At 47.7% G+C, this 15,623-nt stretch overlaps 1 protein-coding gene across 1 annotated transcript; it reads left to right on the top strand.

The window, feature by feature from the left end:
* Positions 1 to 12,643: 12,643 nt before the first annotated feature.
* LOC119169881 (piggyBac transposable element-derived protein 4) lies at positions 12,644 to 13,684 on the top strand. Its single transcript, XM_037420893.2, has one exon. The coding sequence runs from the start codon at positions 12,644 to 12,646 to the stop codon at positions 13,682 to 13,684; it is 1,041 nt and encodes a 346-aa protein (XP_037276790.2).
* The last annotated feature ends 1,939 nt before the right edge of the window (positions 13,685 to 15,623 follow it).

Here is a 15,623-nt window from a genome sequence, read left to right as displayed (position 1 = left end):
GATTATCATGTTTGTGCCAATCACATATCTTCATCATACCTTGGCGTTAGTAATACCAAGTTTCGCAAATGTGAAGCATATGAAGCATGAGTGTGGCATGTAGTCTTGTTACAAGACACGCATGTCGTGATTATTATGTTTGCATGTGTCATTTACTTATGACGTCCGTTCGCGTCACGTAATACCGTGTTTGGTGCATGGGCAGCTAGCGAAACGGCCGCGTGCGCATCAAGAGCGTAGCATGTAGTGACATTTTTACAAGACACGTCTCTCGTGTTTATCATGTGAAGAGCCCAGCTCTGACGTATTTCCGGCACACCGACCATCCGTTCAGAAGTTGCTCGAAAGAATCTGGCAGAACGCGTTCACCATTACAGTGAGTCCTACACTTCTTATATTGATGATGTGCTTGCACCTTGCCGCCGTATTGACGACACCTTGCCAGAAGCTGATCATGTCCGGCATCTTCTGAAGGGTTTCGGACCTACCGCTTTCAGCACCCTCACTGCGCACAATCCTTCGACGGTTCCGACGTCATCTTTGTATGCCATCGGCTTGATACCTTGCTGTCAATCCGCCTGCGATCCGACTTCTCTGAGAACCCTTTGGCCAACCGTATCGAGCTCCGATGCATCAATTGAGCCATTATTAGCGAGGAATTGCAAGCCTACCTACTTCTAACAACGTTCCTGCTCAAACCGTCTCGAGCGATCTGCGTGGCACTATTAGGGAAGAAAGGTCAGCATATCAAAGCACCCACCATGCTCCACCTTGCGCCCAACCTGCTTCATACGAACAGATCGCTTCAATGCAACATTCGCCGTCTCAAGAACCACCACCTGTGCCTGATCACGACCATCTCGCACCTCTAGTTCTCTCTACCGAACTCTACCTACCATGCTTTTTGGCGGGCCCCACGGCCTATTTGCAACTACTGTGGAATTCGAGGACACATTTCCCGGTTCTGCCGACGTCGGCAGCAAGATGAACGTCGTCGTTATGCCGCTTTTAAATGTGGCGACACATGTGCTCTAGGTTACTACCATTATGCCGACAGTTCTCCCTACCACCAGTCCTCGTCTCCTGTGCACATTTCCAACACGATCAACAGTACACGTGCCTCCCGACCACGCTCCCCTTCGCCACTCCGACGCTCGGTTTCACCACTTCGGCCTGTCTCTCAACTGTCTGCCCAGCGATCGGAAAACTACAGTGCAGTTGTTGGAGGCAAAACTGCATCGCGGCGAAATGACCCAAGTCCTCCTGAACGACCGTCAGTTGTGTTATTGGTGACTGTGCAAGGTTCGCGGGTAATAGCTTTGTTGGACACGGGAGCAACTATTTCAGTTATGCGTGCCGACTTGTGTTCTCGATTGCGGAAAGTGAAGACGCCCTAACTTGGATTATCTTTGATTGGGGTCAATGGAGCAATAACTAGACAATCGGCCTAATGTACAGCGCATGCCTTCATTGATGGTATTCGCCATCACATCACCTTCGCTGTCTTAATTTTGTGTGCTTATGCACTAGTTTTAGGTTGCGACTTTCTGTTATCAGCATCTTCAATTAATTCTTGCCGTGAACGTGTAGTCCAAGTGACCGAGACGGGTCACTGCAGCGAACGCGTCGACGAGAAACCAATGCGTTTTTTCACAGCTTTCGATTCCATACTGCTCCCGGGTCAGGATCAACTCATCACCATAACTTCTCGGGATATTGCCAATGGTGACGTCCTTATCACCCCTTCCAGCCACTGTTTAGCTCGTGGCGTTGTACTTCCCTCCAGCTTGGTGCGGTTCGAAGACATTGCTGCGATAATCCTTGACCTGAACCTTACCCCAGAGCCTGTCCTCCTACCCCAAGGTTCTGCAGTGTCGTGTTATGTGGATACCAAACCGGTATCTTTGGTCTTTCTTGACGCCTTGCCAGCTCAGCCACAACAGAGCCAGTCTGTTACTTCCTCCGCCTTTGCTCTCGAGAAAAATCTTGACCTTTCTGCCTCTCAACGTGAGGCGTTGCTAAATTCGCTGACGAAACACCAGGCCTCTTTCGACGCCAATGCTGCGGCACTAGGACAGACCATAGTTGCGCATTATCGCATCGACACTGAAAATCAGCCTGTTGTAGGCTGTCGTTCCTACCGAGTCTCCTTGGCCGAGCGCAAAATCATCGAGGAGAACCTGGCCGATATGCTAAAAAGAAACATCAAACGACACTCTACCAGTTCTTGGACATCCCCGGTTGTGTTGGTACAAGTGAAAGATGGATCGGTAAGATTTTGGGTTAATTACTGCTCGCCTAACAAGATTACCCGAAAGGATGTATACCCGATGCCCTGAGTAGATGATGCACTTGACTCATTGCAAGGCACCCAATCCTTCTCCACCCTTGACCTTCGGTCAGGATATTGGCAAATTTCAATGGATGAAGCACACAAAGAAAAGAGCGCCTTTTCTATGCCGGACGGTATTTACAAATTTATCGTAAGGCCAATCAACCTATGTAATGCTCCCGCTACATTTGAAAAAATGATCAACACTGTTCTTCGCGGCCTCAAGCGCAAAACTTTTCTATACTACCTTGATGATATCGTAGTGCTTTCTCCTACTTTTGCTGATCATCTACACCACCTAGATGAAGTGCTCACATGTCTATCCAATGCTGGACTGCAACTAAACACAAAGAAGTGTCGCTTCGCCAACACAGCAATAAACGTTCTGGGACACCTTGTTAGTAAACATGGCTTCCTGCCAGATCCGGACAAAATTTTCGCAGTCCTCACCTTTCCACGACCCTTTCGTTCCAAAGAACTACGCAATTTCCTTGGACTCACATCGTGCTTTCGCCGTTTCATTCGCAACTTTGCCACCATTGCCGCTCCTCTCACTTGCTAGTACTGGTTCTTTCGACTGGAATGATCATTGCAAAGCCATATTTCAAGAACTCAAGCAGGCACTGACATCCCCACCAGTGCTTTGTTTTTTCGATGACAAGGCACCTACGTTATTACACACTGACGCTAAGGACAAGGAATTGGCACCTTACTCCTACAGCGTGACCATGCCTTTCGCGAGAAAGTTGTCGTGTATGCAAGGTGCGCTCTAATCTCTGCAGAGAAGAGGCTCTCGATAACCGAACATGAGTGCTTGGCTGTTCTCGGGTCCATCCAAAAATATCGTCCATATCTACGTGGTCGATATTTTACTGTCTTGACAGACCACCATGCTCTTTGCTGGTTGTCCACAATCAACTCGTCGGGGTGACTTGGCCGCTGGATTCTCCAGTTACAATCATATGACTTTGATGTCATCTACAAGACCGGGAAACAACCCCAAGATGCCGACGCTTTTTCACGATGCCCTTTGACGTAGTCTTCAGCACACGACGCATCCCCTTGTCAAATTTGCTATGCGGAGGACGCCTCGTCAATTTCATTCATTTCTTCCTTTCCAACATCCACCCGTCAGCTAGTACTTGCCACTCACCAGCGAGCCGGTTCTTATTGCACTGACCTCATCGGTCGGCTTACCGTTGCCTCATCTTCCCCAAATGACTGGCTCCGGAAACAACTCCGGCTATTCAAGTTGGAGGACGATGTGCTCTATCGATAAACTTTCCACCCTGAAGGCCATTGATGGGTTCCCGTCGTACCACGCCCACTACGCACTGAAGATTTGTGCGCTTCACATGACGACCTGACGTCAGGCCACGTGGGTTGCTACAAAACCTATGAGCGCATCCACAGTCGATTCTTCTGGCCAGGTCGTTCCACGACAGAAGCTCAGTATATTTCCTCGTGCGCACTTTGCCAACACCGCAGGCGGCCCACTACTGCTCCAGTCGGAACCCTGCAACCACTTCCTTTCTCAGTAGAGTCGTTCTCTGTTGTCAGAATTGACCTCTTCGAGTCCTTCCAACTGCATGAGATGGCAAAAGATGGATCGTCACCCTGGTTGATCACTTGACCCGGTACAATGAGACAGCCTCGATCACTTCAGGAACCGCTTCTGAAGTAGCAACTTTCGTTTGAATGTAGAGACGGAAATATTGCAGGCCCGTGTGCTCAGATTTGGGAGCACTTTAAAAACCCCAGGTGGTCGAAATCTCCGAAGTCCTCCAATACGGCGTCTCTCATAATAATAAGGTGGCTTTTGGACGTTAAAGCCCACATATCAACCAATCAATAGTTTAGTTTGAATGCACTTTACCGACATCACGAAGCCTTTCGTGTTTTTTGAGCGACCGGGGCAAGGTATTTTTTTCAAGCATTTCCAGGGAAATTCTTCAAGCAGCAAAAAGTTCATAAAACAACATCTAGCTATCATTCACAAACCAAAGGCTAAACAGAAATATTTCATCGCATGCTGTACGACGTGCTGTCGATGTATATCCGACAAGGCCATCGCGATTGGGATGCCATTCTTCCCTTTGTCACGTATGCACTTAATACGTCAGTTCAACGAACCGCAGGCTATTCTTCATATTTTCTAGCATGCGGACGTCAACCGCCTTCACCTTTCGACGTTTCATTCTTTCCTGGCCCCGTCAACTTTTCATCGTTTTTTTGCGACCAGTTTCTGTCCCGCGTTGCTCGATGCTGTTTTCTTGCATGTGTAAACAACGAAGCTAGCCAATAAGATCGCAAACAGAGTCATGATGCCACTCATCGCGTCGTTCTATACCACCCTGGCGACGATGACCTTCTGTGGACTCCTGCTCGAACACCTGGCTTATGCGAGAAGCTGGAGTAACGCTATCTTGGACCCTACGATGTTGTCGAACAGAATCAGCGGTGAACTACTGTATCACACCTGTTCATGCCCCCACCGACCAACGCCGCCGTGGGACAGAGATTTTGCACATTTAGCGTCTCAAGCCCTTTTGTATGTGTTGCACAGCGTAATTCGTGCCACGCTAGCTGCTTCCGTTGACGGTAGAAATTACAGTAAGAATTCGTTGGACTTCAACTTCCTCATCTGCCAATTACCATCATTAGTCTTCGTTTTGTCCCTCTTCTTCATGGGTGCTAACAGACAGTAATGCCAAGGAATGTACAGGGGAAGTTATTAGAACCAATGGAATGTAAATAGGAAGAAAGAAGAAAGAAAAGTGGATGAAAAAATAACCAGCCGTGAGCAGGAATCGAACCTACGACCTTCGAATAACGCGTTCGATGCTTAATATATGCGTTCGATATATATATATATATATATATATATATATATATATATATATATATATATATATATATATATATATATATTGACATGTTTATGGATGCCGCTGCCTTCAGTAGAGCCTGCTGTCACCACCCCCTGTATTGCCATCAGTTCAGAGGAAATCCGCATATTTGCCGGCGGTCCGAGTGAAGTGATTTAACCTTCTAGTGGCGGTTAGGAGCTTGCTCTCATCCTGTTTTTTTATTGTAATAAATTAAGAGCCTCGAGTACCCTTCCTGTTTTTCGCAAATGATTTTCTTATTGCAGAAACTTTTACTACTCTCTGAAGCTGTCCCTCTGGCAGGTACGTGCAAGCGTTGGAAGAGTTTTTTCGCATTGCTGAAAAAAAAGATTTATCCCTTAAAATTAGGTGTTTTACATGGCAGGTTCGTTTTATTTTCTCCTTAAGTTCCATGAACCTATTATATACATAAACTTTGAAAAGTATCAGTTGTATAGTTGTGATTTTTCCGAATTTATATATATATATATATATATATATATATATATATATATCATCATCATCAGCCTGACTACGTCCACTGCAGGACAAAGGCCTCTCCCATGTTCCGCCAGTTAACCCGGTCCTGTGCTTGCTGCTGCCAATTTATACCCGCAAACTTCTTCATCTCATCTGCCCACCTAACCTTCTGTCTCCCCCTAACCCGCTTCCCTTCTCTGGGAATCCAGTCAGTTACCCTTAATGACCAGCGGTTATCCTGTCTACGCGCTACATGCCCTGCCCATGTCCATTTCTTCTTCTTGATTTCAGCTATGATATCCTTAACCCCCGTTTGTTCTCTAATCCACTCTGCTCTCTTCTTGTCTCTTAAGGTTACACCTACTATATATATATATATATATATATATATATATACATCAGTCTTCAATAGAATAGGACCCGCTTTTTGCATTACCAGTAAAGAGCATGGCTAATCTCTCTATGTTGTTGACATTTTTTGTGCCAAAAAAGCAGGAACATTTTCATAGTATCTTGAAGTGCACCAGGCTGTTAGCACTATTTTTGTTACCTCTGTTTCAATGTAGTACAAACTAATAACTGTTTCTTGTTGGCTAGCTTTGTCCTTGGAACTAAGTTAGTTCTGCATAGTACTTAATGTCCACAATTTTTTGAATAAAATTGTTCCATTGCATCGCTTTGAACTCTTCTCTAAGCATATCGCACATATATATGGTGCAATGAGCAGGCTTCTCTTCAGCCTAAACACTGTGTGACATAATTATAACAGCATATAATGTCCTTTCGCTACCGTGGCATCCTCAGCATTCACATAAAGTGCTATTGAAATTAGAACTCAACATGCTGGATTGTGAAAGGGTATATAAATAACTCTTAGTGTCGTATAAGTGTTAAATACCTACTTTTCAAATTTTACTTTCCAGCTTTTCAGCACCCTCAACCTTGGAAAAATATACCTAAAAAACTAAAGTTCTGTGTGTAAATCAGTGCTACGTTGTTCGGGCATGCATGGCAGCTTCTGTTCCATCTACACACTTGCGCATTATATCGTTGCGAATACCTAGAAAGAACGCGAAAATGGCTGAAAATGCTGGCCTCCCCAAGCTGAAGCAAGGAGGAAGAAGACAACGCTGTGGTCATAAATCATTTGGCCGCTCCGCCGCTTCACTTCGCGACCAAAATAAACGGCCCATTCAGCCATATACGTCCTGGTCCTGTTTGTGCGTAACAAATTGGTGGAGGTGCCGTATACATTTCTGCATTCAAAGTTGCGCAGAAGAAAGCGCCTTTAATCGCTGCTTCTCTGAGAGTCACAAAATCAACACGGGTTTCGACAATCCAATTAGTCAAAACCCATACCGTGTTTCACTATCCGAGCGGCAGATTATTATTGAGCAGGTGAACAAATTGATTTAAAACGGAGTCATTTAAACGTCGGCGAATACATGGGCAGCTCCAGTGATTCCCAATAAAAATAAAGACGGTTCCTGGAAATTTTGTGTCGATTATTGCCGATTAAACGCCATAACAAAAAAAGACGTGTACCCACTTTTACGTATTCACGATTACATCGACTGTCTAAGTTCGGTGTCTTACTTTTCCTCTGTAGACTTAGGAAGAGGCTACCGGCTAATTTCATGCACCCTGAAGATAAAAAAAAGAGAGCCTTTGTAACCCCTGACGGCCTTTTCAAATTCAGCGTGATGCCATTTGGTCTGTGCAACGCACCGACGACGTTCGAGCGATTTATGGACACTGTTCGTCGTGGCATGAAGGGGAGTAATTGCATGCGTTATCTCGATGACGTCGTCATCTTAGGCCACACCTTCAGGGAACATAATTCACGTCTGGATACTGTACTGACTTCCATAGGAAACGCTGGCTTTGTTCTTAACTCAAATCAATGCCACTTTGCAGACCGACAAACCCTTGTTCTCGGACACCTACTCGATCAGGATGGCATCTGTCCAGATCCCCAGAAGAAAGCACCCGTTGAAGCGTTCAGTGCACCACGCTCTGTTACAGAGCTCCGTACATTTCTTGGGCTTTGGTCCTATTTTCACCGCTTTACAACTAAATTTGCCGATGTCCCGTATACGCTGACATGTTTACTACGGAAAAATTTTTCTTTCGAGTGGACTCCGTAGAGCGACTCCTCTTTTGATCTACTTAAGTTCCTCCTGACGCCGCGGCCTGTTTTCTGACACTCCAACCCATCAGCTCCTACAGAACTGCACACCGATGCCAGCGGCATAGAAATTGGTGCCGGCTTAGTTCAACGCTATGTTAACCGCGAGCACGTGATCGCATACGCAAGTCGCATGTCGAGTAGGCCCGAGCAGAATTATACCATCAGAGAAGAAGAATGCCTCGCGGTAGTATTTGCGATTCAGTGGTTTTGGTCTTACCTATATGGCCGCCCTTCTAAAGTCGACACCACCAACACTCATTGTGTTGGCTTGTCAACCTTCGGGACCCTTGCGGCCGTCCAGCGCACTGAGCACTCCGGCTCCAAGACTATAACTTCACAGTCTCGTACAAAAGCGGTCGACGACACACCGACGCAGATTGCTTTTTGCGCATGCCACTGAGCACTACACTGTGTGACGCCGATGACTTCGACCACCTCGCAGCTTCTGTGTCACCAAAGTTTCCCGACCTCAGTACTTTCACAGACGAAGAGCAAAAGGACACCAGACTATCATCGCTCTGCACATCTCCTACGGCATGCTATTTCTGTGTACGCAATGGATTCCTGTATAAGAAGAACTTTTCCAGCACTGGCGCATGTTTCCTCCTGGTGGTGGCGGAAAGTGTTCGGACAGCAATTTTAAGTGTTATGCACGACGATCCTTTGTCTGGACATTGAGAATCTGAGCAGATGCTTTACCACGCTAAGAAAAGCTTTTATTGGCCAGGAATGCGACAGTCCGTCGAGGTGTATTGGCCAGCTGCACGCAGTGTGAACACCACAAACGCCCATCTACTGCTCCGCCTGGTCTTCTACAGCCCTTGCTACCTCCAAGCATACCTTTCCAACAAGTGGGCGTTGACCTCGTAGGCTTTTTTCCAAGTCGGCTAAGGGCAATGACTGAATAATTGTATACGTCGATTACCTCACGCGCTACTGCGAGACGGCGGCCATACCAACCACAACTGCCAACGACGTCTCTGTGTTTCTGCTGCAGCACGCTATCCTCCGACGTGGCCCATTTCACGTGATCATCACTGATTGTGAACGACAAGTTACGGCAGATATAGTAGAAGAGCTGCTTCGATTGAGTGAGTCCAACCTTCGTCACTCTTCACCATACCATCCGCAAAACAAATGAGCTCACGGAGCACACCAACCGAACAATTCTATTGTATGTGGCATCCGACCACAAAAACCGGGATGACGTGCTACCATTTATAAAGTATGCGTTCAACATGGCTAAGCACAAGACAACAAGCTATCGCCCCCTTTTTTTGATGTCCACGCAACCACCGTGGCACACACTCGACACAGTTTCGCCATTCTCGACGCACGAAAACCTCCCTGTCGCCAAAATCCTCTGCGTTGGAGAAGAGGCGCGTCGTATCGCTCGTCTACGCGTTTTGGCATCACAGGAAAAATGTAAGGCACGCCACGACGTCCGCCACCGGCCTGCAAATTACCATCCAGGCGGCTTAGTGTGGTTCTGCACTGCGGTACGATGACGCGGGTTACGCCAAACGTTCCTGGCCACATATGACAGACCGTTTGTTTTTCTCAGCAAAATCACGGGAGTCACGAACACAATAGCTCGCCTCACGAGAAGTGGTAGAAGAGCTGCTAAACCCAAGCAGTCCATGTCGCTTGACTGAAGTTGTACACAGCAAGGTAAATCAATTACCTCACCGGGCAGGCTTCGTCTGCAAGGGGAGGAACGTTGCGCATGTCTGGAAAGAAAACGAAGATGGCTGAATGTGCTGGCCGCCCCTACTCAAGGAAGGGGAAAGACGACGACTCTGTGATCATCAACCTGATGGCCGCTCCAGCGCTTCTCTTTGCGACCAAAATAAACGGCCCCAACAGCTGTGTTTATATATATATATATATATATATATATATATATATATATATATATATATATATATATATATATATAAGGGAGGAGGAGGGAGGTAAGTTTATTTACAGAAAGGCAGAGAGGTAGGCCTGAGACGAGCGATACGACGCGCCTCTTCTGCAACGCAGAGGATTTTGGCGACAGGGAGGTTTTCGTGCGTCGAGAATGGCGAAACTGTGTCGAGTGTGTGCCACAGTGGTTGCGCGTTCATCAAAAAAAAGGGAGCGATAGCTTGTTGTCTCGTGCTTAACCATGTTGAACGCGTAATTTATAAATGGTAGCACGTCATCCCGGTTGTTGTGAGTATATATATATATATATATATATATATATATATATATATATATATATATATATATATATATATATATATATATCTTGTAGGTAACTATGCGAACGGCGACGAAGGAAGCCACAGCGTTGGTGGGTGCACACGCGCGCCTCGATCTTTCGCTTGTTTGTATTTTCCGCCTGTGGACGTTCCTCGCTCTACTGGCGTTCCTTGACCTTCTAGTAGGTCTATACGTAAATGAACTACGTGACAATGAGTGTGTGTGTGTGTGTGTGTGTGTGTGTGTGTGTGTGCGTGCGTGTGTGTGTGTGTGTGTGTGTGTGTGTGTGTAGATGGTGTTGAAGCTGCCACGCATGTGCAAAAAACATAGCCGAGATTTTCACACATAATCTATATTTTTAACCGATTATCACCCCACCAACAATTTAAGTGGTCAAACGCGTGCTAGTAACCTTTAGGATAGGTACTTTACACGTACAATATTAAGTGTTACATATATTTCTGCACACCTATAACAAAGGCTACATGCATCTATGTTACTTTTCACCTTTAAAATATAGGTATACTAGAATTTGAAAGTGTGCACCTTTAATAAGGTTTACCCCGTTTAGATTGTAGGGCAACTAGCTTGTAGATTTTCGAGAATGGCTTCTTTCGTGAAGTCGCGGAACGCATAATATAGAATGCTTCGCAAGGGGTCATTCAGTGGCGGAGCATAAAGGTACAGAGTGGGGGTGGTGCTGGACACTGCGAGGGATGTGATGCGTAGGTAAGCTTGGGCTTGAGTCGAGTCTGCGATGCTGAGCTTGAAAGTAGTGATGACCGGGTGGATCCGCACACTGTCATTGGATGCAGGTGGGAGATCTTCCAGGTTCGCTGCTTGCAGTAAGGCGCAATATAAGTGCGAAGGCTGAAGCTCATTAAGCCTGACGAAAGTAGTAGCACGTCCAACTACGCGGGTGGCATGACTGACATCGGCTGGGAGACCAGGAATCGCGACGCGACGGCGAGGCCGAGGTGGCGAAGCACTGTTCTGCTGCGATGGCGTCGAAGGTCGCGGTGAGGCGTAGTGCTTCGCGGCGTTGCTCTTGTGTACAAAGGCCATGCGACTGTCAGGAACGAATTGATAGTTCCTTGGGAGACACTTCCTCTCCATCGAAAATGTACTGCATGGTGGTGGGCAGCCAGGAGACGGGCAGCGATGAACCGGGTTGAGCCCGCAATCGATCTAGGCTTGAGTAGGCCCAGATTGGTGCATGGCGTTGTTGGGATTTCCAAAGGCTCTCCTAGGCATGCCCAACATAGGATCGCAACCAAATTTGTGTTAAAATAATCCTGGAAATTCGCTCTACCCACCTGTAAAAAATATCGCAATACTGTTAGAACTGGCGTGAGCGCCGAAAGTAAGTGGAGCCGACGTGATCTGCGCAATCGTAGCGAAGTGGTCTTTTCGCTCTGGTGGTCTACACAGACAAAATCACCGTCTCGATCTTTGGATTAGGATAACACAACCACTCTGAACAAACTGTTCTGCTGGGCGTGAACGCGGTCCGGGAATTCTCACCAGGTACGAGCCTCTAATGTTTGGCGGCCAATTCCGAGCTATTGCTCTACAGACCCACGAACAAGGTCCGCCGAACTGGCCTTCGCTGTCTAAGGAGATCAGAAATGATGCGTTTTGTGGTGGAAATGTTTTCACAAAAGGGTTTAAGGGGCAATAAGAATATTGGGACTACACCTGCACGCCAGCGGTCGAAGCGGTGAGACGGTACGAAGAACAAGATGTTTGGCAGACGAGATGATTCGACGAGGCGGTGTACACAGATGTGCACACCTCCTCGGACGAGACGGTGCACACGTAATACACAGAGGGAGGGCGTGCTCACGCTATCGCAGTTTGGAATCACGTGTGAATCACATGTTTAATGTATATAGAAGAATAAATGCGTTGATACCATCGGCTTAACTATCATCAACACAAGGAAAAGGACCGAGATCGGCGATTGAGCACCGTCATCTGGGTCCGCCTGCGTTCCTTTCGAGCTACCACCCGCTTCCTCAGCTCCTTCAATAAAACCCCTTTCAATTTGGTTGATTGTGCTGGGTAACAACGTCATCTACGCCCTGGAACTCCAATCCCGCAACCTGCCGTCGACCATGCAAGTTGACGCTGCCCAACAGACAGCACCTCTCGCGGCCGCTACTTGCCCCGGTCCGGTTCACCAGAGAGACCCCCCGAACTTTCGAGCACCGAAGACGAGGACTTCGAGGAATTGATGTCGTCCTACAAAAAATTAACCCTTTGTGGTCCATTGTCGGGCCCCGCCCGACAACACAACACGGCCGCAGTGGTCCGCTGTCGGGCACTGCCCGACACGCTTTCTCCTGATTGAATTGCGCGCGCATTTTTTTATTTTGCATGTTGCGCTACCTCCTATAAATGGGCAGAACTGCCTTGATTTCAGCTTTGTTTCTTTCACCAGATGGCGCAGTTTACGCGGTTGGACTCTTCGATTGTTCGAGTGGCGCGCAGCTCAGATTCGGCGCCGCTTGCAGCGAAATGGCCGCCTTTTCATCGAGTGCCTTCTACGGCGGTAATTCTGAAGCTTTTAGCGAAAGCGAAGACGATTTTAGTGACCAAGACAACTATGTCGCTTCATCGGATACCAAAGAAAGTGATTCTACAGAAGCCAGCCAGGAAGAAAACGAGGACGGTAGAGACGGTGGAAACAACCAGAACAACACAGGACCACGTGGAACCGACTGGACAGCCTACTTGGATAATTTACCAGATTTTGACCCTCTTCCCTTTACTGTCCCGAACCCGGGATCTCAAGTAAGCTCTTCCAATGTAAAGTGCGAGTTGAACTATTTTCAGTTGTTCTTCACCAACCAGCTGATTGAGCAAATAGTGCGCGAAACAAACCGCTACGCCCGTGATAAAATCTCTAGTGCCGGTGTTCTTCAGCAGTACTCAATTTGGAATGACTGGGAAGATGTGCGCGTGGAAGAATTCAAAGCCTTCCGAGGGGTTATAGTGAACATGGCCTTGAACCCGAAACCGGAGCTGAAGGAATACTTTAGCAACGACCTCCTCAAGAAGATGCCTTTTCTCCCACACGTTTTCAAACGAAAAAGGTTTCTTCAAATTTTTTGGATGCTGCACGTTGTACCAAGCCAACATACCTCTTCAGGTCCACCAACTCGTGGAAGCAAGATCAGGGATGTTGTGACCTACATAGATGCTAAATGCAGAGAGCATTTCAACGCCGGCCCCAAAGTTTGCGTAGATGAAAGTGCTGTCGGCTTCAAAGGCCGAGTCTCATTCAAGTGCTACAATCCCCAGAAGCCAACAAAATGGGGCATGCACGTTTATGCGCTGGCTGACTGCCAAACAGGCAACATTTCGGCCTTTGAACCATACTACAGCAGCACAACTGATAGCCTCTGCCGTCGCGAGCTTCCCTTCACATGCAGGATTGTGCTCCACCTGCTGGAGAAAGTTGAGCAAGCTACACCGGGCAGTGGCTATCATCAGTATACGGACAAATTTTATACGTCCCCAATGCTTTCGGAAGAGTTACTTTCGTACAGTATTTAGCTAACTGGGACTGTGATGACAAATTGAAAACAAATGCCGCAGCAGCTCAAAAAAAGATGAAAAAAGGTGAAGTGACGGCTTATCGCAGAGGAAACTCGTACATGGCACTTGCCTGGCGGGATAAACGTCAAGTGAAAATGCTAAGCTCAGCCCACAATGCGTCTACGAAAGAAGTGCCAAGGAAGATAGCTGGAGGAAAAACACCGACACTAAAGAAGCCTGTGGTGATATGCGACTACACTGAAAACATGGGTGCAGTGGACAGGGCCGATCATTACTGTGCAAGTTTTGCATTTTCCCGGAAGTCAATGAAATGGTGGAGGAAGCTTTTTTTTGGCTTCGAAAAGTTTCGATAGTGAACAGCTTCATTTTGATGAGACTGCAGCTCCTGAAGCAGGGAAAGAATGAGCAGCGACACCACCAGTACCGGAGGAACCTGATAGAACAGCTGGTTGGTGACGTAAGGGCTCGCGATGGGAAGCGGGACCCATTTGCAAGATTGGATTGCGAACAAAAACTGCATGGAAAGCCTCATTTCATCTACAAGCTCCCTGGCCGAAGCAGCAAGGAATTCGCTGTTTGCAGTGACCGGAAAACAAAAGGGGGCAGGAGGGAAATAGTGTTCTTCTGCAAAACCTGCAGAAATAATCGCGGACTGCACCCAGGAGAATGCTTTGAACGCTTACACACACTGCCCAAGTATGGCTAAATAACTTGTGGACAAAGAGGAACTGACGAAATAAACAACCGCCAAGTTAATTTCCCACAGTTGTCGTTTTCTTTGGTGGTGCCTCAAAGTAGTGAAATAGTTTCGGACCGGAACGACCGGAAAGTGGGTAAAAGTTTGGCACCGCAAAGGGTTAAGTGGACCAAACAGGTGGGATGACGCTGCTAAGTTTAGCACCGTCCACTTTTACTTGGCTAATGTGGCGAAGCTGTGGGACACAAACCACGAATCCTAGCTCGAAAACAGGACCGCTTTCAAGCAGGCAATATACTCGGTTTTCGTTCGCTTTGCCGGGTAAAAGTTGCGCGCAGAACAACGCCTGCGTACGCGGGCGCAAGAACCTGGCGAAACGTTTACCGCCTATATTGAAGATATCCTCGATCTCTGTAGGCGCGTCGATGCCGCAATGAGCGAAAGTGGCAAGATCCAGCACAATATGAAAGGTGTCGATGACGACGTATTTCAAATGCTCCTTGTGAAGTCTCCTGGCACGGTGTCTGAAATGGTAACTCTGTGCCGACGAATTGCGACGGTAACGAGCTCTCACCTGTCGTCTATTTGAGCCTAACCAACCACTCGCTGCACTGGACGTCGTGCCCTACCACTCCCGCCTTCCAGCACAATGAAAGACTTCGTGCGTGAGGAGGTCGAACGTCAGCTTTCCCTCCTGGCTTTTTTTCAGCGCCAGGAGTCCCGAAGCCGCAGCAAGAGTGACCACCAACCCCGTTGGTTCCCATGCTCCATCGTGTGCTTAAAGACCAGATAGCCCAGGCGATGCCAGTGCCCTTCCACCAGCAAGTTGTCGCCGTGCCTCTTACGCTGATGCAGTAAAGAGGCCGCAGCCACACCAGCCCTCGCCGTTAAATGGACTGCCGCATGCCACCGCTTCTACTCAGTCTTCCATTGCATGGGCTCCTACCCTAGCTACCACAGCATCGACTCAGCCGTACGCCACGTGGGTGGCGCCCCTTGCTGCAAGTGCCTGGGAAACGCGCGATAACGGCCGATCTGTTTTTCATGCGGCGGTTCTGGTCATATCTCCCGATACTGCCATCGTCACGTTCCCGGCTATAAAGACATCCGATCACGGAGCAACTACGTGCACCGACCCACTTTTGGTTACGAAAGTTCGGGTCATTAGTTAAGCGCGTCTTCCCGTGACTATCCGGCAATTTCGTCACGTCGCTCACCGTCTCCCAATCATCGCTCTTT

The sequence above is a fragment of the Rhipicephalus microplus genome, unplaced genomic scaffold (genome assembly GCF_043290135.1).
Source record: "Rhipicephalus microplus isolate Deutch F79 unplaced genomic scaffold, USDA_Rmic scaffold_30, whole genome shotgun sequence".
Classification (NCBI taxonomy): domain Eukaryota; kingdom Metazoa; phylum Arthropoda; class Arachnida; order Ixodida; family Ixodidae; genus Rhipicephalus; species Rhipicephalus microplus.
The sequence above is the reverse complement of the archived record's forward strand: the minus strand, read 5'-3'. Positions and strand labels throughout refer to the sequence as shown.

Bases quoted from the DNA above. Each gene is read 5' to 3' on its own strand.
- LOC119169881 (XM_037420893.2), top strand. From the start codon at position 12,644: ATGGCCGCCTTTTCATCGAGTGCCTTCTACGGCGGTAATTCTGAAGCT.